Here is a 23,577-nt window from a genome sequence, read left to right on the forward strand (position 1 = left end):
ATGTTCACAGTGTGATGTGCTATTTGATAGCGTGGACCGCAATGAGCAATTAGCAGGAAAGGATCGACATCGCGTGACGGACGCAGGAAGTGAAGCGTTTATCCTTGCCGCAGTGCGCAAAACGCATGCAACGTGGAGACGTGCGCTTGTTCAATGATCGCTCTCGCCACTAACCGCAACAGGCTTGGAAATGCGTGTGCTCGGGCCCGTTAGTGCTACAACGTAGCCCTAGTTCTGATTGTTTTTGAGTTTTCATATTGTTTGTTGTGAAGCCCTTTGTTACTTGTATTGAAAAGTGCTATACAAATAAAGTTATAATTTTTATATTGAGGGCAGGAAATGTTTGTGCTGCAACATGCAAGAATTTAGTTTGCTGCATGAAAGAGAGCAGGCGATGGTCGACTTGTGTCACCATGATCAAGTAAAAAAAAACAACGAATAAGTACGCACAAATATTTTTGAATGACAGTTCAGCAAATCCAGCAAATTTCAACACAAGCAGAAATATTTCCCATAACTGCTCCAGTTTCACCCACCATTCTCGTCTCTGCCCTCCTGTCTTTGGAGTGACACAGGCTTGTTGAAGCAGTTTGCAAGTGACAGACAGCCTCTCCCACTCTCTGCTCCTCACAACAAGGGGAATGACCAGGGGACAAACGTGCATTACAGGTGCTTCCACTTTTTAACCCCACAAGATGATGCAACCTTTATGGTTTGTGGTGTGAAACAGTGTGACCATCTTTTAAAGCTTGGATGACACATGCAGGAAAAAAGCAAAACCTTTAAATGCCAGTCTGACAGAAAGGACTGGGGCATTTAACTAAAATATATCCATATCTGAAGCTAAAATAGATCATTTTTCAACAGGTTGTGTATCATTACCACATTACTGTTTGATTATTTTATTGTTGGTTGGGGATTTTACTTTTAATTCACATGATCATGTGGGGAAGACATCAAATGGAAGCTTGCAGAAAAGTACTCAGATCTTTTGACCTCGCACTACCAGAATAACAGAAGAATACTATTTATACTACTATTTATATATTGATATATATATGCAAATACATAAATGCTACACAAAATATACAAATAATTATTTATACAATCACCCCACCCAACCTTGCATTTATGCTTTTTAATCCAAAATACAGAAATATACTGTATATACTGTTTACTGAGAAGGGGTGAGATTAAATAAATGTGTACTTCTTCTCACTCCTTTTCCTATATGTAAATTAAATCATTAAGCGTTTGATTTTTTTTTTCTCAGTTTGTATAATTTATCTTTTTTTATTTACATGTTAGAAATACAAATAAAATGTAAATCACTCTTTTCATGTTTATTAAAATGAAAATGTGTCTATTTCACTACACAAATACACGTGTTTACTTGTCGCTGTCTAAAAACGAAGCTTTATATTTTCCAGACTGTGGGCGGGACCCCACATGACGTACCCTCCAGACGTATGACGTCGTGCCCACGTCTTACGTCAACTTAAAATCGAAGTAGATTTCTCCAGGCGTTCACTCTTTATTTTCTGTATTGCAATAAACATTTTTCCACGCGTGTTCTTCAGCATGGTGCGTTGGGAGCCGCGGGGGCCCGCCGCCGTGGAGGAAGCCCCGTGAGGAGCCGCACGTCCAGGACCGATCTACGCTTCTTTCAGCTGAGCTAACGTTATTGCATCTATTAGCAAAAAAACTCGCTAGCTAAGGAGCTAGCGCTAGCACTTAGCTATCCCTGCCCCTACCGTCGAGCGAGCTGAGCGTTAGCACTTTAGCCTAGCCCGCTAACCAGTGCCAACTGACAAAGGTAAACAACCAACCTTTCCGCCTGCTTCCATCGTAAGTCGCTATTCTTACAACTTTCTGCGGCGAACGCGCTGCAACATGGGGTCGATTTAAACCGCGTTAGCGCGTCCCTGTTTGTGCCGCTAAGCCTGAAGTCCGAGGCGGAGAAAGGGGGCAGCAACAGCTTCCACGAAAAACAATACAAATCCCGAATCCCTCATCATTGACTAGGCCGACCGAGCTAACTGCGGCTAACGGCTAACTAATGCTAGGCTGCCGGGTGTAATGTTAGCCTGTGTGAAGTTATTAAACCGCACAGGGATGGTCACAACAACGGGGAGCCGATCGCAGCTCGTAGCCAGACACTCGTGTTTGCTGTTAAATCCGCAGCTTAGCTCTTAATGTTACAGGTGTCACCGTTTGCAGTGTTGGTGCCCGTAGTTTTGACATGTTAACGTTGCCTGATAAACTTCATAATAACGACCTGTTGTAAATGTAGGGCACCACTCACTGCCCTTGTTTTTGGGGTTTGCAGCCTATTTGAATGCTGTGAGACAAGCATTACTCTGAGTGTTAGTGGCCTGGACTCTAATCTTTTTTTATAACACGTTTGTCACACCTTTGGTGAGTGACCCGGGCATTAATCATCCTATTATGATTCAAACAGCATGAGCAAAACTGGTAAGAGTCTCTGTGAAGTTATAAAGTTAATCAGTCATCTCTCACCTCTAATATTCTTGCATTACCTTGGACATTGTATTGTAAACTTATCAAATGCACAACAATTAATAATGGGCAGATAAAGACTTAGTTATGTTCCATTCTTTACGTATCTTAATTGATTTTAGCAGTCTGTTCATTATATTTTGTCTGTGTGTGCCATAATGTCCTGTTAATTTATTTTCCATGAACCTTCATATGAATCTCAAACTGTCAGTCCAGTTGTTCACCTACTGAAGCCAATGATCCGTCTCCATCATCAAACTAAATCTCCAGACCTTTGCATCTTTGAGGCAGAAAAGTGTCCTTATATATCAACACAACTGTTATGGACAGGAAGAGCAAATTCAAATACTTAACCACTGGTGCGGAGGATCAGCTTAATATGTCGAGGCTTTCATCACTTAAATTAGAAAAGCTTAATAAGTTTGAAATTGATGTATACTAAAATATAAGGCTGATTAAGATTAAAAAATGTAAGTTACATTTTTGTCATTTGTAAGTTTTCTCTTTTCTGTTGATTTAATAGGGCATGGGTGATGTGATCCTGAACATACAAGAGTGAAAGAAGACTTTTCCAGTTTGTGTCATTAAGACCCACAATTGACACACTTTCAGTTTCCCTTCATAAGACAACGTCCCAGTAATTCACACGGCCTGTGAATTCACCTGTCTACAGTTCTTTCGGCACCTGAACCATGTGAGGGCCCCTCGGTCCAGTCTGAGGGGATCCCAGGACTGTTGCAAGTACGACCCCGCTGTGCGGGGCGAGACTGATCCTGTCTGTGTTTGAGAGAGCAGTCTTTTCAGTAGCCCCCTCCCCACCCACACATTCCTGCTCTCCTTACTGAGGAGACACGCCATGATGTTCCGAGACCAAGTAGGTATCCTCACAGATTGGTTTAAAGGCTGGAATGAGTGTGAACAGACGGTGGCACTGTTGTCCCTCCTGAAGAGGGTGTCCCGCACCCAGGCTCGCTTCTTACACATCTGCCTTGAACACTGGCTGGCAGACTGCACAGAGATCCACATCCTTGAGGCTGAGGCCAACAATGCAGGTAGCTATTAGTTTTACGAGTGTTTTTTATCATGTGCTGTTGGTTAGTGTGAAACACTTAAAATTCGTATATCTTTTTCTAAAATTGAAGAAGGCTTATCTTCAGAAGGCTAATCAGTAATAAAAGATTAATTGATGATAAATGTTTCTTTTCCCTTTTATTATTAGCGATTGTCAGCCAGTGGCACCAGGAGCCAAAAGAGAAAGTGGTTTCCTTGCTGCTGTCTCATCTGCCTCTGCTGCAGCCACGCAACAGCGAGGCCAAATGTGAGTACATGAAGCTGCTGCAGAAGGTGTTGAGTCACACCATTGAGAGTAGCCTGTTTGTGGAAGAAAGCAGACAGCTGCTTTCCTATGCTCTCATCCACCCTGCGACCACACTGGATGACCGTACCTCTCTGGCCATGTGGCTAAACCACCTGGAGGAACACCTATCAAGTGGCTACGCGCCTCGGCCTCCATCCAGTCCCTACCACCCACGCCAGGGCTCAGATGAGTGGCCCAGCTCAGCTGAGGCTCTGGACCCTGGCCTTGCTTGGCACGACAAGTCCCCATCATCCAGCACATCTCCTGCAGGCCAGAACGGACACATGTCATTCCCAGGCGGGATGTCTTCTCCCATCAACAGCAATAACACAGGTAATGTTTCTCATTCGTCTTTTTCTTTTACGAATCTGGGGAAAAAGCACATAGATTGATGAACCTGGGATTAGTGTATATATGAAACCAGTGAGGACATATTTTTCTATGCATAACGGGGGCATTTATTTGAAGGTCCCAGAATGTTATTAACATATCCTTTACCAAGAATATAACTTGTTTTCATTATTGCTCATAACTGGATTGTTTCCCTTGCCAGGTCTGGGTGGGCAGATGCAGCCCAGCCCTCTGAAGAAGTCCATGTCCGTTATTCCTTCCAGTCCCCAGGCTTGTGGCTCTGAGTGGGTTAGCCAGGATGACATGCGACAGAACTTTATGCCAACAGATCATGCACCTCTTTCACCCCAAAGCAGTGTCGCCTCCTCAGGCAGCGAGCAGACAGAAGAACAGGGCTCCGCTCGCAACACTTTCCAGGAGGATGGCAGTGGCATGAAAGGTCAAAGTTCATTACCTACCAGACCTAAGGGCACTCATGTCATTTGGCTCTGCCGAAAGCCGTGCATAGCCAACAGCTGTGGTGATATAAACCCGAAATCTAACATTACTTTGTATGTGTTTGCTGTAGATGTTCCAGGGTGGCTGAAAAGTCTCCGCCTTCATAAATATGCATCGCTTTTCTCCCAGATGAACTATGACGAGATGATGATTCTCACAGAGCACCACCTTGAGTCACAGGTTGGTAAACCTCTCTTTTACGTACACTAGGGCAGGGCTTTGGTTATTCCACCCCCCTTATCAGCTGTGAACATTACTGTCCTCAAACCTGATGATACATCAACTCTCAATGAGGCATGAAATTAAGCAATGCACCCTACAGTTATATCAAGCCAGTCACACATATAAATGCTGTGATTTTGCCTCTGCCCCTTGGCTTTAATGAAACAGATGGTGATTAGCTTCGTTATTTAGTAACTGTATAAATTGCCCCGTGTTCACACAAGACATGACTTGCCTGCTTCTCATACCATCTTGTTGTTTTCTGTCTCTCCTTTTTAGAATGTCACTAAAGGAGCACGGCATAAGATTGCCTTGAGTATCCAGAAACTGCGAGAGAGGCAGAGTGTGCTCAAGTCTTTGGAAAAGGTAAGTCAAATGGCATGTTGCTCTTGTCATTCTAAAGAAAAAGGCCACAGTGTTTTGTTTGTGCTGATAAAAATATATGTACTCATTGATGATCATGTGACTTTTGCATTGGGAAATCCCCATTCTTCCGTTGGCACCGAAGCAGACAGAGTGCAGCTGGTAGAGATGCAGTTACTTCCTCTAAGATATTTCTGCGGAGCAATGTTTGCTCTTAAAGCTTTAATCCAGATTTACAGCTTGGATGTGTTACTCTCTACTTACAACATCATCCTTAAACTTAAAGCTTACACAGCTTGTGAGACTGATGTTTCCTCCCTTGTCAGGATATTTTGGAAGGGGGGAACCTTCGTAACGCCCTTCAGGAGCTGCAGCAGATCGTCACCACACCCATTAAGGCCTACATCCCACCCAGTGCAACACAGCCTACCTTAGAAACCGCCTCCTCCCCTTCAGAAGCCTCAAAAACAGGAGCAGATAAAGAGCCAGTCTCAGAGGGCTTCCAGTCCCACAACCCACCCCCCTGCGATGGAGACTCCACAGCCACACCTATCTCAGACGGCGACATTGCTGGACAGTTCACCCGTGTCATGGGCAAAGGTAAGAATATGATGTTGTTTTTTTTGTTTACATTCCTACATCAAAATGAACTCTGTGAACATGAATACCTAAATCCTGTCTTCTGTTTTTCAGTGTGCACCCAGCTGCTGGTGTCCAGGCCAGATGAGGAGAATATCAGCTGTTACCTTCAGCTCATCGAGAAGTGTCTAACACATGAGGTAACTGCACATCAAGTTTATTTTTCATATGCTGAATATGTTAAAGTGAGTTGTGTACAGCGTTATAAATATCTCATAGTTCCAAAAGTATAAACCTGAAATAATATAATCGCAAATTTAAATAAATAGAGAATAATATATATATTTTTTTAAATTACAAATATCAGAATCATCTCCTGAAACATTGAATATCTGATGCCTTTTTTCTTCTGCTGTCTCTTTCTCTGTGTGTCAGGCTTTTACAGAAACTCAGAAGAAGAGGCTGGTCTCCTGGAAGCAGCAGGTCCTCAAATTGCTCCGCCTCTTCCCTCGGAAAGCTATGCTGGACATGCCTGTGTACCGACAGAAAGGGTGAGCCTCTCTTGAGACTCTGCTCTCTTTTATCTTTGATCTCCGTCTGTAGCAGTTAGATGTCACACCAGCTGAATTAGATTTTACATCTTACAGTCTATTATTTTCACTCTCTTTCGCTTCCATTTTCAAATAACGACTTTTGCAGTTTTCTGATGCATGTTGCCTTTGTTTTGTTTTTCCTTTTTACTCCAGTTGGACGTATGGGTCCAACTCCCTCCCCACAGCCGGCTCTGTGAGTGGAGTTGTAGGCCGACGAGGGCAAAGGCCGTTCCAGATGACCCCTCGTGGACTCCCAGCTGGTCGCATAAGTCTTCTGAGTCCTGGTGGGATTGGCGGAGCATCTCCACGCCACACACTCACTAATCCTGTGCTGGCAGGCCAGGGTAGACAAGTTAGTACTTCTGCCATTGGATGGGCATTTTTAACACAAGGTTGTGACATAAAACTTAAGTTAACATGAAGCCTTATGTTGTGGACAAAATGGATTTATCAGTCATGTCAGGTTCTGTTTTTTTTAAAGTTGATGGAAAACACTCAAAGCTGATTGCATTTATTTATTATAATTCAAACTGACTCCATATTTGTAGTTTCTGTTTTTACTTTAGCGGAAGGTGTTTACTCACACAATACACCTTAGTAAATATTTACTCTAAAGGGAAAATAAATGACAAAACAATAGGCATTGGTAATTTAATCAGTAAACATGTCAGCAGGGGTTAGGCATTATATGTTGATATAAATTGACTCACTATCTTAGCTTGAACAGTTTAATTTAACGATTTAGCTGAAAGATAAACAATCCACGTCTACCTCCCAGAGTGAATGGGATTTAAGTAACAATAACTTGTGTTTTCCTCTATAGAACCTGTGGTTTGCCAACCCTGGGGGCAGTAACAGCATGCCAAGTCAGAGTCGCAGCACTGTGCAGCGGACCCACTCACTCCCTGTCCACACTTCCCCACAAACCATGCTCATGTTCCAGCAGCAAGGTACTGTGTGATGTCAGGCCTTTTTCTTATTCTTCATTAACATGTGTGTATGCCACAGTCTGTGGCTGGCTGTGTTTACATTTTGATATACTCTGTCTTTCATTCCACAATCACCTGTTTACATTTCACCACAAAAGAAATACCGACACGTCGCTTATCTACGGCTCCTTTTAATTTCAGAGGAATATTATCATTTAAAGCTTAACTGGAAAAGTTTCATCCAATAGAGTTGAGACTAATTTAACTGACCAGCCCCACATTGTTATAAATTTCAATGTTTTAAAGGGACTATAGTTACTTCATACGGTTTTTGAAAACATAATATGGAAATCTCAGTCTAGTTTAAAAGATTATCTCGGTTTTTAAGGAACAGTAGTATAAATGTTTCAAATGTATTTATTTATTCTCAAAAGAAACCCTTCAGAAGACCATGGAGGCCGTGTTTCTATCCTTAACCATGATACACAAGGTGATATTTCTTTGAGTATCACTGAAATACTAGCATGTGCAGTTCATCAACCTCTGTGATTTAATGCAGTGACCACTAAAATGGTGTCTTTACCAACAGAGCTACCTCTGATAAATTGTTATTACTTATTTCACCTTTCTCAGCAAACCGTGCTTCAGTTAATGGAACTGAAATGACAAGATGTCAACACAAGATGCTGTGTACACCTTGTCGAGTATTATTTAGCTGTTTGCTTTTACTTCCCACAAAATTAAATATGCAGCCACCTGTCTGACTTTTAATATGAACCGCTGCAAACATGATTGGATTTTAATGTTTTTAGAAGCATCTCATGTTAATATAGATTTTAGTAAATCCGTCATAGACCTTCACTTCAGGTTATCTTAGAATATCTTCTTTTAGAGATGGGGAGTGTCTCACATTTTCTAGGTTCCTTGTAACATACTGTAGAAAAATGAGTCGAACATATGTACATGTTCAGAGACCACATACATCAAAAGAATAGAATTTAACAGTGTGTTCCTGTGGGCACTCCAAAGAAACCAATTTAAAACTGTCATGGCATCACTCCTCACATCACTGCACAGACTTGCAGCTGAATATAAAAATCAGTCAAAGGTCAAACGTAACACCCAAATGGTCGTCACTGGTCTGTGTCCTGTGCTTTCATTTTCAAGCTCATTCACACTCTGTCCCTCCTCAGAACCACTATAATGTACCATGTCTGAGTCCACTTCAGACAGATTTCACTTTACGCTTGACAACAGAATACGTCTTGAGTGTTTTGAGTGGTCACATAGTGGTTTGTAAGCAAGTGACATGTCAGCTGTGTCATATACCAGACAAATAAACACTAGACTGTAGCCATAGAACTAAGGAAAAGGATTTCAGAGGTGAAAGGGTCTTACCCACTTGTATGTCGATGATAATCTACATTTATATTGGATGTTTTTGACAGTGAAAATGATTGTCCTGTTGTTTTCTTCTTCAAGTTGATCAAATTGTCAGGTTGGTTATGGGTTAATGTCACGTTTCAGCAGTAGTTATGTGGTTGGAGTCTGTTCCGATGTCAGTGTATATACAGACGTTTGACGGAAACGCAATGAGTAACAATATAATATAGATGAACTGGTGTGCCTGACATTGTTTGGTTGACATAAATGATACCATGGCATTGTGGCATAGCTTAAAGAAATATGTTTTATGAAATTAATTATTAAGAACTATATTGCCTCTGAGTGTGATACACTTAAAGGAATATGCACTTCTTACTTATTTTTGTGTAGCTGTGGTTTTTCTGGATGTGGAGCTGATGCCATTATATTCCTGCAACACAAGTTATCAGAAGATGAAACAATTTAAAACTAATTCAACTTTCAATCACTTTATATAATTCAAGATAAACAGGGCTAAAATGTTCTTTATAATATTGGCTGTATTGTTAAAGTGTGTGCACATTTATGGTCATTTTGAAAGGTCAAAGTCGGAGGGATTTGTTCGCAATACAAAAAAAAGTAGAATTTTTAATATCTGTATGTATCTCTGTTGTTAATGTTTATTACATTTCAGGAATATTTTTGCTTCCAATTAAACAGATTGCACTTATCATTACGCAGTAAAAAAGGGCTAAGAGTTGAGTGAGCATTCCCATGACTGGCCAGTATTTAATAGATGGTAACAGTAGGTTGTAGTTTTAGCAATTTGTCAGCACTATTATTTTTGGTTGACTCTTGGCAGAACATCAATTATGCTGAATATTGTTATGTTTGTTTGGCTACATGAATAGCCAGCTACTCTGTGCATTTAGTATCAGTCACCTTGTTCTTCTTCTTATTATTATTATTATCAGCCAACAAATGATCTGAACATCACATTACCAGACTGATTCTTTAACACACACAAACGGGCTGTTTTTCCCCCTTAAACCAGTTAATTGTTTCTTTATTATGGAAACTGTCCTTTTGTAGGTGAAATTGGCAAATTAATCCTCTTTGGATAATTAGAAAAAATACAGATATCATAAATTAAGTGTGAAAATGCAGACTTTATTGCGATACTTGCTGTAATATCAACCCCAAGCTTTCTTTCGACTAAAATGTTTTCACTCATTTCCCCAGAATGCCAAGTTCCAGGTGCTGACCTGGAGATCAACCCCACGCTGGAGTCATTGTGCCTCAGTATGACAGAGCATGCCTTAGGGGGTAAGTGTGCTCAGCAGCCTGGCACTAAAAATGCCACTGGCTAGTAAACCTCACTAAACTATCAAGTACACAACAACAACAACAACACCTTATTATGTGTTATATCTCAGCAATGAGAGGAAAGATTCTATTTATAGACTGTCCATCAGGGAAAGTTATACATACTAAATAGTTCACACACGACTTCCCTCATGCAAACTGTTGACTTTCATAATTCATATCATTAGTTTTGGGTATTAATATTGAATATCATCTTAATTATACAAGACCATTCAGCAAGTCACAGCCAGGTTCCTCTTGTGGAGAGAGAACTATTTTCCTTCCTTTCCCAGAGACAGTTGATGTTTTATTGTGTTCCATCAGGTGCTCTTACCTGTGTTGATCAGACTAAACTGTGCTGCTACACCCTCTGATGACATATTAGCACAATGTTCTACTGCAGGACACAGCTCTGCATGTTGCAATCAGAATGGTTAGGAGAAGGCAGGTGACATTGGAAAACAGATTAATGGACACATAAGAAGGCATCAATAACTTTGTCTGTCTGTGGGACAAGAGGCAAAGAAGCCGCACTACCTCTTTAAGGATATAATGTGAATGATGCTGTATATTTCGTGATTGTAAATGTCCTGAAAATTATTTATTTCGAATCTCCTACGCAGATGGAACAGACCGGACATCAACAATATGAAGAGAAGAAAGGAAAAATACACTTCATCTGAGGCCTGTTCAGTTCCTCGTCACCCAGCACAAAGATATACGTATGCTTAAGAAAACCAGGCAAAGCAGTCACTACAAAATGACAAAAAACTGTGTATATGTTCTCTAATATTTTTGTACTTTATTATATACAACTAAGTTTATTAAAAATGGAATACAGATGATTATTATATTGCAGGACAGAGAAAACAAAGGTTAACTGTGCAATCTGCTCCGTGTCACCTGCAGGACTGTGACATGACGTGCAGAGGGTCAGTTTGCCACGGTCTGAGAGAAAAAACGGTCGATTGGTGCTGTCTTAAAGGGTTTCTGCCCTATGAGTTACTTTTCTTTTTCTCCTGCCATGGAGCAAGGGGTTCTATCCGGAACACACCGCATAATGTGTAAATCAGACAATGTCTAGCCAGGAGTAAGGCACTTTTATTAAATTATCTGTGATATTAGGCACTAAACTGGAATTGGCCCAAGAATCCACTCAACTGGCAGATGGGTGTTGATATTCAGACCCCAATACACTTCCTAGCCACCTTAACTGTTCTATAACCAGTGCTAGTGAGAGCTTGTGTTGGTTGAAACTAAGATTCCTTTCCTTGGTTCCTTTCCTCTTCTCTAGAGAAGTTGTTTTTTTTTTGCAAAGGCAAGAAACTGAGGAACAAAAGGATCGAGACAAAAGCTTGTAATTCAACTGTTGGCATACCCGTTGTTTTGGTCATTCTCCCTGAACACGTAGTCAAAGTAGAAGTGACTGTCCTCCTCCAAACTTCTACAAAGCCAAAGAGAAAGGTTGTACAATGGTTAATTTGAAAAGGATCTTTGTAGTGAAGTGCAACAGAATGGTATAATTTTGTTTAAAAAAAAAAAAAGAACAGCAGTTTGAAGACTTTATGCCAGCTGCAATTTGTCTCTGTCATTTTATGCCCTACTACGTAAATGATGATGAATCTCATTTTGTGCCGAGGAATCCCAGAGCGGTGAATAAGGGCCGGTGTGGTTTGTACTGTGCAAAGAGCTGATTTGATATTGAATTGTTAAAGGGAAGGAGGGGAGAGTGTTTTCAATCTACACTCAAATGCTGAGTGAGAAAACTAAATGAAACCCATTTCAACCCTCTGGCCTCTTTATGATTGGCTTTGGAAAATGAAGCTTGATCCTGTAATAAATGCTCGGGAGCGCGGCGCCCTCACCCTCACAGTGCCCTCTTCCTCAAACGGCCAACGTGATGATTTGATGACTCATACTTTTCAAGGTGCTTGACGATGTCCATATTTTCTGTTTGTGTCTGTGTGTTTCAGTCTCAGAACCCAAACATTATCATGTGGTATCGGTGTTGAATCAAGAAACAGTCTTATACAGCCTCTGTCTTTGAATGTGGCAGAGCGGAGGTGCATGTATGTGTAATATGGTCTTAACTTTTGGATCACTTTTGGTTACATCATAAGGCAGGGATAACCATTCACATTTTTATTTCAGCAGAGCCATAGGAGGTCGGTCTAGTAAAAAAAAAAAAAGGTTATTTACAGATATCTTTTCCAAATGTATTTTTTACTCTCCCGTGATATTGATAACTTATGCTTATTTTCTATAATCGCATGTTTTGCCACACTAATACAGCACTGTTGTAGATAGAGGACATGGTGGTTGATGGCGCCCAGTGTCACCTACAGCTAGAGAGCAAGAAATCTTGCAACTAATGTATGTTTATATCGCCTAAATGTCACTGTTTACATCTCTCTGGGATAATGCCCGATTCATGTTAAGTGATGTCATGAATACTCCATTGTCTCACTATGTAACGCATTAAAGAACTGAAGCCTTCTCGCACAGGAGCTGGCTGGGTAGAGCCTGAAAACAAAAGCCCTTCTACCCACTAATCCACGGACTCCATATGAGTCTCGGTAGATTTTTCAAGTGATAACCGTATGGGGCACATAACGCCTGCTTTTTGTGGTCATGCAGTGACGAGAGAGAATGAGCTTTCTTGACCTTGTGACTGAGCTGTTTGCTGTCATGTCCTCTTTAAACTGTTCATGTGGTGCCTGAAATGCACAGCTCCAGTATCCTCAACAAGTTGATAAAACGGTCTTGAGTAGTAGTCTAGTCATGAATTTCTTCAGAGCAGGCTCTCGGATAGATCTGACTTACTAAAAGCATCGCACTCATGCCCAAAGAGGACTTCAGCGAGTTTGCAACGCAACTTTAAGATCTTATTTTTTAACTATTCACTATACTGTATAGCAACTGTGTTACGTTACAAGTCGCTCAGATCATCCTTATCATGGCCTCTGAAGTTTTGGGCGGTCTACACATTACTGAAATTAGACAGAGGTACCATGCGGCAGATTTCTGCTGGCGTATGTGCATAATGAAGATGCAGCAGGGGATGACGATGCTTATCTGAGCCACCGACGATGTGATTATGAGTAAACTGAACACTAATAACAGGCCAAGGAATAATGTTTACTCCATGTTTACATTCCAGTGGGGAGTGAGATGAGTTGTGGGGGGGCAATGCACTTCACGAGTTCAGCCTGGTGTATTTTTACATACCAAGCAGCCACAAGGAGGTACAGCGCCTGTGTCACATGGAGAATTCTACCCACAGAGCATGTTGTTAAAGGTTCAGTGTGTAAGATTCAGGTGAAAGGGATCTATTGGCAGAAATTGAATATAAAATAATCCTAGTGATGTTTTCCCGAGTGTGTTTAATCTAAATTGTACAAATTGTTTTCTTTACCAAGAATGGGCCCATTTCATTTAAATACTTCATATTTACATTGGGAGCGGGTCCTCTCTACGGAGGACGCCATGTTTTTTACAGTTGCCCAAACTGAACAAACTAAACACCTTTCGAGGTTGAGGTCAGGTGTATTCAGCTGCAACATGCAACTTCACCACTAGATGTCACTAAAATCTACACACTGAACCTTTAATGTCCCTGCCAGGCTTAATAATAATAATAATAAAACTAAACTGAACTGTGGCTCCATTGCTTATATTTGTCTTGTACAATTTATATTTAATTCTGATGACTCCACCCCCCCTGGACATTTTCTAATATTTTATGAAACCTTTTGCATCCCATGCTTAACACTCTACTTTTTTACTGTCTCTCACGTGTGTGAATGGTCTGAAGTGCAGCATCCGTCTGATCGATGACAGTCCAAATAAAGAGGTTCAGTTCTTTTGCAACTTCACTTGTGCTTTGTCGCTGTTTACTTACTTTATTCACACGTTTCTATTCCTCTCCATCCCTCCCCCATTACTTGTATACATCCGGGTCGCACCGCAGTCCCAGCGGCGGTTCATCTGTCAAGCTAACGGGAGCTAGCCGCCTTGTTAGCGCTCATTAGTTCGTCCGAGAAGAAACAAAAAGCTCTCTCGTCCGCAAACGTTGACACCGGCCGCGACGGGATGTCCACAGGCGACGTCGTTGATGAAGCTCGACGCGAGTAAGTGTAAGTACAACGCGACGTTTCCTGCCTACAGGGTAAAAGTACCCAAGTTAGCATGTGGCTAGCTAACTTAGCTCGCCCGCCGCAAACAGCTGCTTGCTAACGACGCTAACGCCAGTGTTGTCGCTCGCTGTGTTTCGCTGTCGATGTGTTTTTGAGTCGTATGTGTATCTGAACAACCTGACATCTGCATTTAGTTAGCATTTAGCTCCAGCTAGCTTCACGAGGAGTGGAACTGGTTGAAAGTATCTACTTTTAATGACCCTCCACTGTCTCTACGTTGTGGGATTTGTGACAGAGCTTCATCTCTTTAACTCAGATCCTCATCAAACCTTTTAAACTCTCCGCTTATACAGACATCGAAGTCTTTGCAGAGTCAGAAAGGTTTGACATTTAAAAAAGGTTTAGTTCTTATCAACTTAACTTTTTTTACATCACAAAGCTAACTACCATAGCGGGTGTGAAATTACAGATTAAACGTAACTTTACGTTGGGAAATGCTCTAAACACACTTCAGGAATAAAGAGCACATCACAGTTAATGTTACTTAGAGAAAGAGGATCTTATTTGATGAGCTCTAACTTCTGTGTTTCTGACTCAGATGGGTAGTTTTAAAAAAAAAGTATATACTTTGTTTTAGAGAATAAAAATGGATTTAAGTAACTTAAACCTGAAAGTTAAGAAACTGTCACGCAGAGATGGTTTTCCCCTAAAGTTATGAGACAATGATTTGTTTATTGAACTGGATGTTCCGATCCTAATGGTGATTCATGTTCTCTGTTGATTTGTTGTTGTCTATGGTTCAGCCTATGGGAACAAACTCCAGATGTTCATTATCACAAATGTATCATGTCCGTGAAAACCACAGAAGCTAAAACCAACACCAGAGAGCTGAAACAGGCTAATTTAGTTCTCGGCACCATGAACTTTCCTTTTATTAAACTTTTGAAAGATATTTCCAAAAAATAGTTGTGTGGGTTTTCTCTAAGGGAGAACTAGTTTGCCTGTTAGCTGCCCTTCATGGTGACAACTGCAAACTTTAGTAGATTATTTTTGTATATATATTTCTGGTGTTGAACACTTAAATGACCCGGTTGCCATGAGAATTCTATGTAGGCCAAGGTGGATTATGAGCCTTATCAGGGATCATGTATCGTTGAAACAATTTGACTATGCAAAGTTTTAGTTTACAGAGTCCATTCAACGTGAATCATACAATCCCTGAATAAACTCTCATAGAACTGAAATGGTTTGACATGTTTTCCTTCAAAAGCTGAGCACACGCGGGGCAATACTTGTCCCTGACAACAGGTGGTTGACCAGAACAGCTCCTTGGGGAACCAGGTCCCCCAAAGCATGCACTCAATCAATCTGACAGAAAAACCTAACTCAGCATGCATGGCTGTTCCATAATTAAGACATTAGTCATTAGCAAGTGCTCCAAACTTGCCTCATCCATAACACATGTGTCCTGTTGACCACTGACCCCACACAGTTCAAACTCATCAGCTGCAGATTACGCATACTGCAACAACTATTGAATGCAAACTACAAATCAACCAGTTTCCTCAATGAATTGTCGGGCTGTTTTCCACTTTCTTTTTTTTCACATTCTATGTCTGATAGCGTTTTACTAATAATACGTCAGGAGACATGGAATCGCTCAAATCCAGTGAAAGCATGTTTCGCTCACTTAACACAAGTACGCCACATGAGGTTCCATCTTGTTGATGGAACAAGTTAGATTAACATGGCCGGTCACATGACGTGCTGGATATGTATATTGTTATGACCACTATCTATATCTTTCATATTAATATAAATATAAACGTGAAAATGATCATCAGTTACGTCTCTTAAATTATAACTTTGATTAAATTAACATCTCTGAAACAGTTTTAACAATAGAATTATTTTGATGGAAAAAAAATCTGCCGGCTTTAAGCAGCATCTCATTTTGTTTTGCAGGTTAGTCTGTATGTCCACAATGCATGGACAACGATAATGGCATATCAGACCAGGGATGTGGATGGGAAACTTTTTGCTAATAAGTCATCCCTTGGCAACTCCCTGGAGCGGTGCAACAGTTGCCATTTCACCCCATAATCCATCATGTCACTACCAAATGAATCAGGGAACCGAGGGAAGGATCGAGAGAGGGGGGCTCGTCCCAAGGTGAGACAGAGCCGGTCAGAGGAAAGACGGGATACAGGAAGGAAGGGTGGAAAGGCAAAGAAAAAGGGCCTGGCCTGCCATGAATCACCTGCTGAGCGACCTGTCAGTGATGGCTTTGAGTATGGTGAGCTGTTAAGTGACCTGGAGAGCAGTGACCAATCTTCCTGTGCCCTGAGGGAGAACTGGAGATGGCCGGAATTGGACGTCACCGCCTCTTCACCAGGACAAGAATGTATAGCAGCCAGGCCGGGACTGGAAACCGTCAGCTCTGCCAGTGAGTCGCCAGCGTCAAGTGAAGGTGACAGCAGAGGGTCGAGCAGCAGTCGCACCCTCCGGCAAAAAATCCAAGATGCAATGGGGCAGTGTTTCCCAATAAAGACGCACAGTGCAGCACCACCAGCTCCACAGGCTCTATCATCATCATCATCATCATCAGCCGCCTGCGCCTCCTCAAAGCGTAAGATCCATCTCAGTGAGTTGATGTTGGATGACTGCCCTTTCCCTGTAGGGTCTGAGCTGGCTCAGAAGTGGTATCTCATTAAGCAGCACACAGCCCCCATTACCCAGCCTCCCGTGCTGGATTCTGCAGTCGTGTGCAGTGCCCCACCTTCAGCCATGGCTGCTGTGGTTGAGGACGTAGACGATAGGTTGAGAGAGCGCAGGCGAATTAGCATTGAGCAAGGTGTTGAGCCACCCCCCAATGCAGAGATTCACACATTTGAAGTGACAGCCCAAATTAACCCTCTCTACAAGCATGGCCCTAAGCTGGCTCACGGTATGAATGAGTTAGCAGGTGCTGACAGAGCCTCTGCTCAACAGCAACAGCAGCTTCTGCTCCAAAGACAGCAGCAGCACCAGCTCCTGCTTCAGAGCTGTTTGGACACTCTGGACGAGGTGGTGGCCTCGGCCTCAGCATCGGCCTCAGCATCGGCCTCAGCATCGACCTCAGCATCGGCCTCTGTCCCCACCAGCGATACCATCTCTGACCCTGTGGTTGAACCAGAGGTTGCAGCGACCAACATGCCCTCCAAAGCCATACTTCCTCAGACTGAACAACAAACATCTGAAGATGGCTACCGCATTCACACCCAGATTGATTACATTCACTGTTTGGTTCCAGACCTGCTGCAAATTACCAACCTCCCATGTTACTGGGGGGTCATGGACCGCTATGAGGCAGAGACGCTGTTGGAGGGAAAGCCCGAGGGCACTTTCCTCCTGCGGGACTCTGCCCAGGAGGACTACCTCTTCTCTGTCAGCTTCCGCCGCTACGGGCGCTCGCTCCACGCACGCATCGAACAGTGGAACCACAATTTTAGTTTCGACGTGCACGACCCCAGTGTCTTCCACGCTTCCACAGTTACAGGGTTGCTGGAGCACTACAAGGACCCCAACTCGTGCATGTTCTTCGAGCCCCTGCTTTCCAACCCCATCCACCGCACACAGCCCTTCAGCCTGCAGCACATCTGCCGAGCGGCCATAAGCAGCTGTACCACCTACGATGGCATTAACATGCTTCCCATTCCAAATACTTTGAAAAAGCACCTGAAAGAATACCACTATAAGCAGAGAGTACGTGTACGGCGAATGGACACCTGGTGGGAATGAAGGACAACAGAAGAAAATAACACATTTTTAACACAGGTCTTTCCTTATTGAACTGAATAATGACCCTTGTTCTTGACTCTCTGGCTGTTTTAACCTACACTGCACTGTTCTTATTTATTTTATCCCTGCTGTACATGTCTTAACAATTGTGTGAACTACACTGATGAGGAGTAATCTGACTGATCTTTCACGCTCCATGTTCTTAATGCTCAGATTAAACCGTTGTATTTAGATCTGTGGTGTTCAGCGAACTACCCTCTCATCATCTGTTTTTTCAAGTGCGACTAAATCAGCTTTATTATCAGACGGTGGGGGAATGTGTCTTAGTGGAAACGGAGATGATTAAAATAATAGTTGTTCATCAGTCACATGCTGGGAAGACGGAACACACACAGACAAGGTTTCCTACTTGTTACTGAGGTGAGGAAGTGTAAATCATTTACCACAACGATCCTAGGAATTTCCATAATTGGTTAGATGTAGATCCACGTCCTACCTGCTCTTATTATGAAAGAGAAGGTTTGATCCAGAATAGATATTTGTCACACACTGAAGTCATGAAGACGCTCCCCTTATTGTTCAGTGTTATAGTTTCATTGCAGGGAAAGATGCAAAGTGATATTGCACAACTAGAAGTAAATGAATGCCATATGTTCCGATTCTACATCATTTGGTTGCTTTGTTTTTCCCCTTCATCAAAAAACCATCTGTTTCTCCTGAGGTTGAACTGCACACAGCGAGTGCCGGCGGACTTCATTAGTTTTGAAGTAAAGGATCAAATGTAAAGGTGAAACAGTTTTAGAATGTAAATGATGGAGCACAAACACTGATGGACCTTATTTTACTGAAAATCTGTCTGCAGTGCTGTTTTTAATGTACTCGTCCCCGGTCCAGAGGTTTAGTCTGACTTTTTTTTATTTTTCATGTAATTGTAGCGGGAAGACCCAGATCCTTAAAAAATGTTGTTGCTTTACTCCCTGCTGTGCTTTAAAGGGGGTGTACACACTAATCTTTCATTCCAACAGTTGAGTGATAAAATTGTCGTACTGAATTAGCAGTGGTGAATCTTGATTTAAGAGGAAAATGATGGGACATGGAACGTATGTAGGCTTTTTCTGGAGTTTGACATTAAGTCGGCTACACGGCAAAAAAGCCTGTAAGCTCTGAAAAGATTTGAAGAGATGAATCAGACCTAAGCTGAAAACGTAAAGGCTCTGAGGAGAGGTACTGCTGTAAATGCAAGTCTATGAACCCGAGGCAAATGCTTAAAATTTAATATGTGGGAGTATAGGGTATAGTGCACTTTACAGCATATGATATAATGCATAATACACCTGTGTCGGTGCATGTACATAACAAACTAGAATGGTATCAGAAAGCGTAAACCTCCACCAAGGCCCAACAGTCCCATATCGAAACCACATTAAAATTCATTAGGTCCGAATTTTCATTTGAATTTGTACTAAATTGCACAAACCCATAAAATCAGCCCCCTAAACATGTCAGTGAATTATTGAAAAATTTCCCTTTCTTGCTTTGTTAATCGACCCGCCCCCAGATCTGGGTCCGCACCAAAACTGAATGTGGTTCTTCCCTGACCCATAATGCATCATTCCACCAATCCATCCCACAGTTTTTGTGTGTATTCCTGTTAACTAACAGACAAATGAACGAAAACATAACCTCATTGTCAGAAGTAAATATATTTTTTTTTAAATATGTCAATGGAAAAATGTATGTCAACACTCAAATTCTACAAATGCAAAGAGAAAATAATTGTATTACTTTACAAAGACCAACATTTATATTTAAACAGAATAATTATGTCAACATTGCAAATGAGGCTTATTCTACACAAGCACTGTCAATCTCTTGAAATGAAGACAAGATAGATCTGCATGTCTGAATGTGCAAATAATACCAACGTGCCACAAATGAGTAAAACATTTCACGCCAGACAGACTTTAATTCACCTTATTATCAAGGACTTATTCGAAAGATTAACTGCAACATTTACCTGTGCAGACGAGTCATGCACTGCTGTGTGAGAGCAGCATCTTTGTACTAATGAAAACACACAAGAGAGACCAGGCAGCTAATTGTTGTATGCAGTAAGTAATAATCACAAAAGAAGAGCGCTCCGGTGTTAATAAGAAAGCGTAGAGAATGGATCCCCGTTCACCCCCTGAACCGCTCTGATACGGTTTCTCCTCCTCGAGATGGGTGATTTGATTTGCCGGATGCAAATTATTCATGACAGTTCACTCCACCACTAATGAAGATGCTATAATTTAAACAGCGTTTCCAAGGCAGCGTTAAAAAAAGTATGCATCTGAAATGCAAAGTCCAGACCTTTTGACCTTTTGTGTACTTAATTAAGTCAGTAAAAGTATAAAATAGGGTTCTGTGTGTTGGAATACACAAGTGTGGTCGACACTATGAACCTTCTGCACATGCAATTTCAGTCCCGTGACAGTTAAAGGCTTTTCTTTTGTATCTTCCACCACAACACAATCTGGTGTTTTATGGCAGATAAACATACAAGAATATATTTATGTGCCAGGGTTTTCCTGTAACTGTTTTAAAGGTGATAACTAATTTATATGCAAGTTTACACGTGACTAATGTGTAATTTGGTGCTAAGCATTGGTTTCAACGGCACATTTCCAATCAATAATTTCCAATCAAGTGGAACCTAGAGAGAGTTTGAGAGCACAGCAGATCAGATGAGCACATTTTTCTAGCAGTAACCATGCATCAAACATATACGGAGAACAGAGTGATCATTATTTAATCAGTAATGAATGAATATGTTTCTCTGGAAATCCTCAACTCTGTAAACTCAACACAACTAAACAACCTAAACTGTTTGGACATTTCCCTTCAACGATATGTGGAAAAGACTTGTAAAATAAAGTGTTAACAAGTTCAATATATGATGAAGCCTCATTAATTATGCATGTTGGTCATATTGTATAACAAACAGCACTTACAGACATTGAGTGTTTGAGTCCGTGCAGATTGTTGTGTTACGTGCAGCACAGCAGGTGGCTGTAAAGAGCTGCGCTGGGCTTCTTTCAGTGGCGGCTCTCAGGCCTGTTTGTGCTCTCGGCGCCTGGAGATGGTGGGATTGAGTGCGGCTGCTGCTGCAGATGGCAGCTCCGCGGCTCTCATCATGCAGGTATTACAGGTCCTGGGTGGAGGGGGGGTGGAAGAGAGAGACGAGGGCCGTTCTCTGACTGGATCAATGGGCCCTGAGGACAGCATGCTCGAGCAAAGCAGAAAGCTGATTGGTTACTCCTGCTCAGTGTGTTTGTGCCTGTCTGGACCTTCCCCCCCCCACTCTCTTCCATTGAGGGAGATTTTCCTCTGAGCCTAATCTCTACAGTTGAGCATCATGGGGGTGGAGAATACGATTGGAATGTTCTTAACACCTGGGGACAATTACTTTGCAAAATAATCTGCCGCTCATAATCCAACAAATGATGTAAAAGGGCTTGATGTGGATTATTTGAGAGTGAGAACATGCACAGTGACAGTCTGTGCTTTTTGGCGGCCGTACGCAGACCCATATAGATTGTTAACTCATCCACCGTGAGATGTGGCATGTGTATCTAGGACATTAATTCAGGGGAGGGCTTATCAAACTGGTTTTCGAAATTCCTGCAAGATGTATACAGCCAGACATGATTCTTCTTATCCACCCACAGAGGGGGAATACATTTCTGTGACAGAGGAAACGCTGCAGCGGAGAGGGAGTTATTTTTGGTCAGTAAATGAATCCTGCTGAATTTTCCACCTTGAACATGAATGGGAACATTCTTGCCTATTTCATGTCGCGCCGTTTCAAACGGAGCACCTCTTGTCAAAAAGCAAGAAAGTCACTCCCGAGGTATTAAAGTTTTCAGTTTTTAAAAGTGTCTCAATCCCACCCCCCCCAGGAGGTACATTGTCACCTAGTGTGTCGCCTTCGTTTGATGTTTGTTTCCCTGGAAGCACGCCTTTGACAACATATTTCCTCTCTGCCTCCTATTTACAATCCAGATGCACTCGAGTTCTCCCTGGAATCTCGAATCAGGCCTTCGCTACAGCTTTCTCATTTGGATCTGCGTGTCTCCTTCCCGCACGATCCCTCGCTGCCTGTGTTTTTCACTCTCGTCCGCACTGACAGGTTGTTGATGGAATAATGGAGGAGTTGGGCGTGCCACAGCTTAGCCAGTGATACAACCCTGATTGATGGGATTGTGGTGTAAATGACACATGCCGCAGCCCATATCCCAGGCCTCAGCCCAAGAAGTCATTAACCAACTGCCTGGAAATAATACTGGGACATACAGTGGACCGATAATGACGCCTGATGATTCATGAAGCTTTGCAAATGAACATATCCTGTAATTTGACGCATGTAGTTGTAATGTGCATCAATGTGTTTGTTCCTACGGACTATAATGGAGCCCCAGATATAATTATAGATAAGCATTGTTTGCTTTGAGAAGAATGGTTAATTATAATACGCAGTCACAGTGACTGGTAAAAATGTCCATGCATCATTAATACAAGGGAACGTTTATAATTGCACAAGTGATAAATTAAACTACACAACTCCTGCTCTCTGTGGCTAATTATGCTGTTGCACAACAGTTGCATTGACCGGTGTGCGCCGGTGAAAAATTACAAATGAGAAAGGAACGTGTGGACCTTGGCAGCCAGTTATTGTAAGAGTCGTTCCTCACAACGGGCACCTGAGATTGATCTTTCTCCCAGGTATTCATTTTCTATCCCTTTAGCATTTTGTCAGAGTGAGCAAGTTTAATTTGCAGGTTAATGTGTTGGTGGAGCGCAGGCACCTAAATGATCTGGACTTTTCGCAGATCACACAAACCAGAACAAATCCCCTCTGTTACTTTCATGCTCCCAGTTTTCATGCAAATGAACCGTCCTTTGCAAATTAGTCTGCCGTGACCTGCTGTTAAACTATTTGTTTGCTTTTTTACTTAATTAAAGTGGATGCATTCTTTTAGGAACCACGTTCAGGAGTCGTATTTTTAACTCGTACATCCCATTATTGTAATGGCTGCAATCTGCTGTTTCACCATAGACACCATGTATCAAAATACATCAGAACTGGAACGTGACTCATTCATTTCTTATATCAATTTATATGTATTTGAGCTAAATGTGGGGATTTATTTCAGGCAGCGTTTCGACTTGTCAGTAGCAAAAGCCCAGGTGTTGCTAATGGCATTAACAACGGTTCAATTACGAATAAGCCGTGACAGTGAGCCAACGTGCACAAAAGTCGGATCAAAGCAGCTGAAAGGAATTAAGTCACCATTAGCTTCATTAATGAAACCTGTGCTTTTCCTGTCAAATTGTCTGAGAGGTGAAAAAAGCCTTTTCTAATCATTTTTGAATCACTCAGGTAAATGAAATGACACGTATCATGTTTCCTTTTGTCAAATAAAGCAGGTGACAGTGGAGTTTAACTTCATATTTCAGTTCATGCTACATTAATGCAG

At 41.9% G+C, this 23,577-nt stretch overlaps 2 protein-coding genes across 3 annotated transcripts; both read left to right on the plus strand.

Annotated features, from left to right (window-relative positions):
• Positions 1 to 1,477: 1,477 nt before the first annotated feature.
• Positions 1,478 to 13,025, plus strand: LOC118105907 (protein Smaug homolog 2). 2 transcript variants are annotated; one of them, XM_035153929.2, is made up of 13 exons: positions 1,478 to 1,816; positions 3,044 to 3,572; positions 3,740 to 4,210; positions 4,431 to 4,667; positions 4,797 to 4,906; positions 5,228 to 5,314; positions 5,638 to 5,911; positions 6,005 to 6,090; positions 6,326 to 6,441; positions 6,637 to 6,835; positions 7,307 to 7,433; positions 10,020 to 10,103; positions 10,766 to 13,025. In XM_035153929.2, exons 2-13 carry the CDS (start codon positions 3,377 to 3,379, stop codon positions 10,792 to 10,794), a joined length of 2,016 nt encoding a protein of 671 aa, XP_035009820.1. In that variant the 5' UTR covers positions 1,478 to 1,816; positions 3,044 to 3,376; the 3' UTR covers positions 10,795 to 13,025. The 2 variants fall into 2 exon arrangements, with proteins under 2 accessions (XP_035009820.1, XP_035009821.1); XM_035153930.2 differs by lacking the exon at positions 1,478 to 1,816 and adding an exon at positions 1,842 to 2,475.
• Positions 13,026 to 13,672: 647 nt separating this feature from the next.
• On the plus strand, positions 13,673 to 20,990 carry socs9 (suppressor of cytokine signaling 9). The gene is made up of 2 exons (XM_035153932.2): positions 13,673 to 14,278; positions 16,244 to 20,990. The coding sequence occupies exon 2, from the start codon at positions 16,388 to 16,390 to the stop codon at positions 18,056 to 18,058; it is 1,671 nt and encodes a 556-aa protein (XP_035009823.1). The 5' UTR covers positions 13,673 to 14,278; positions 16,244 to 16,387; the 3' UTR covers positions 18,059 to 20,990.
• Positions 20,991 to 23,577: the final 2,587 nt, after the last annotated feature.

The sequence above is a fragment of the Hippoglossus stenolepis genome, chromosome 4 (assembly GCF_022539355.2).
Source record: "Hippoglossus stenolepis isolate QCI-W04-F060 chromosome 4, HSTE1.2, whole genome shotgun sequence".
NCBI classification, from domain to species: domain Eukaryota; kingdom Metazoa; phylum Chordata; class Actinopteri; order Pleuronectiformes; family Pleuronectidae; genus Hippoglossus; species Hippoglossus stenolepis.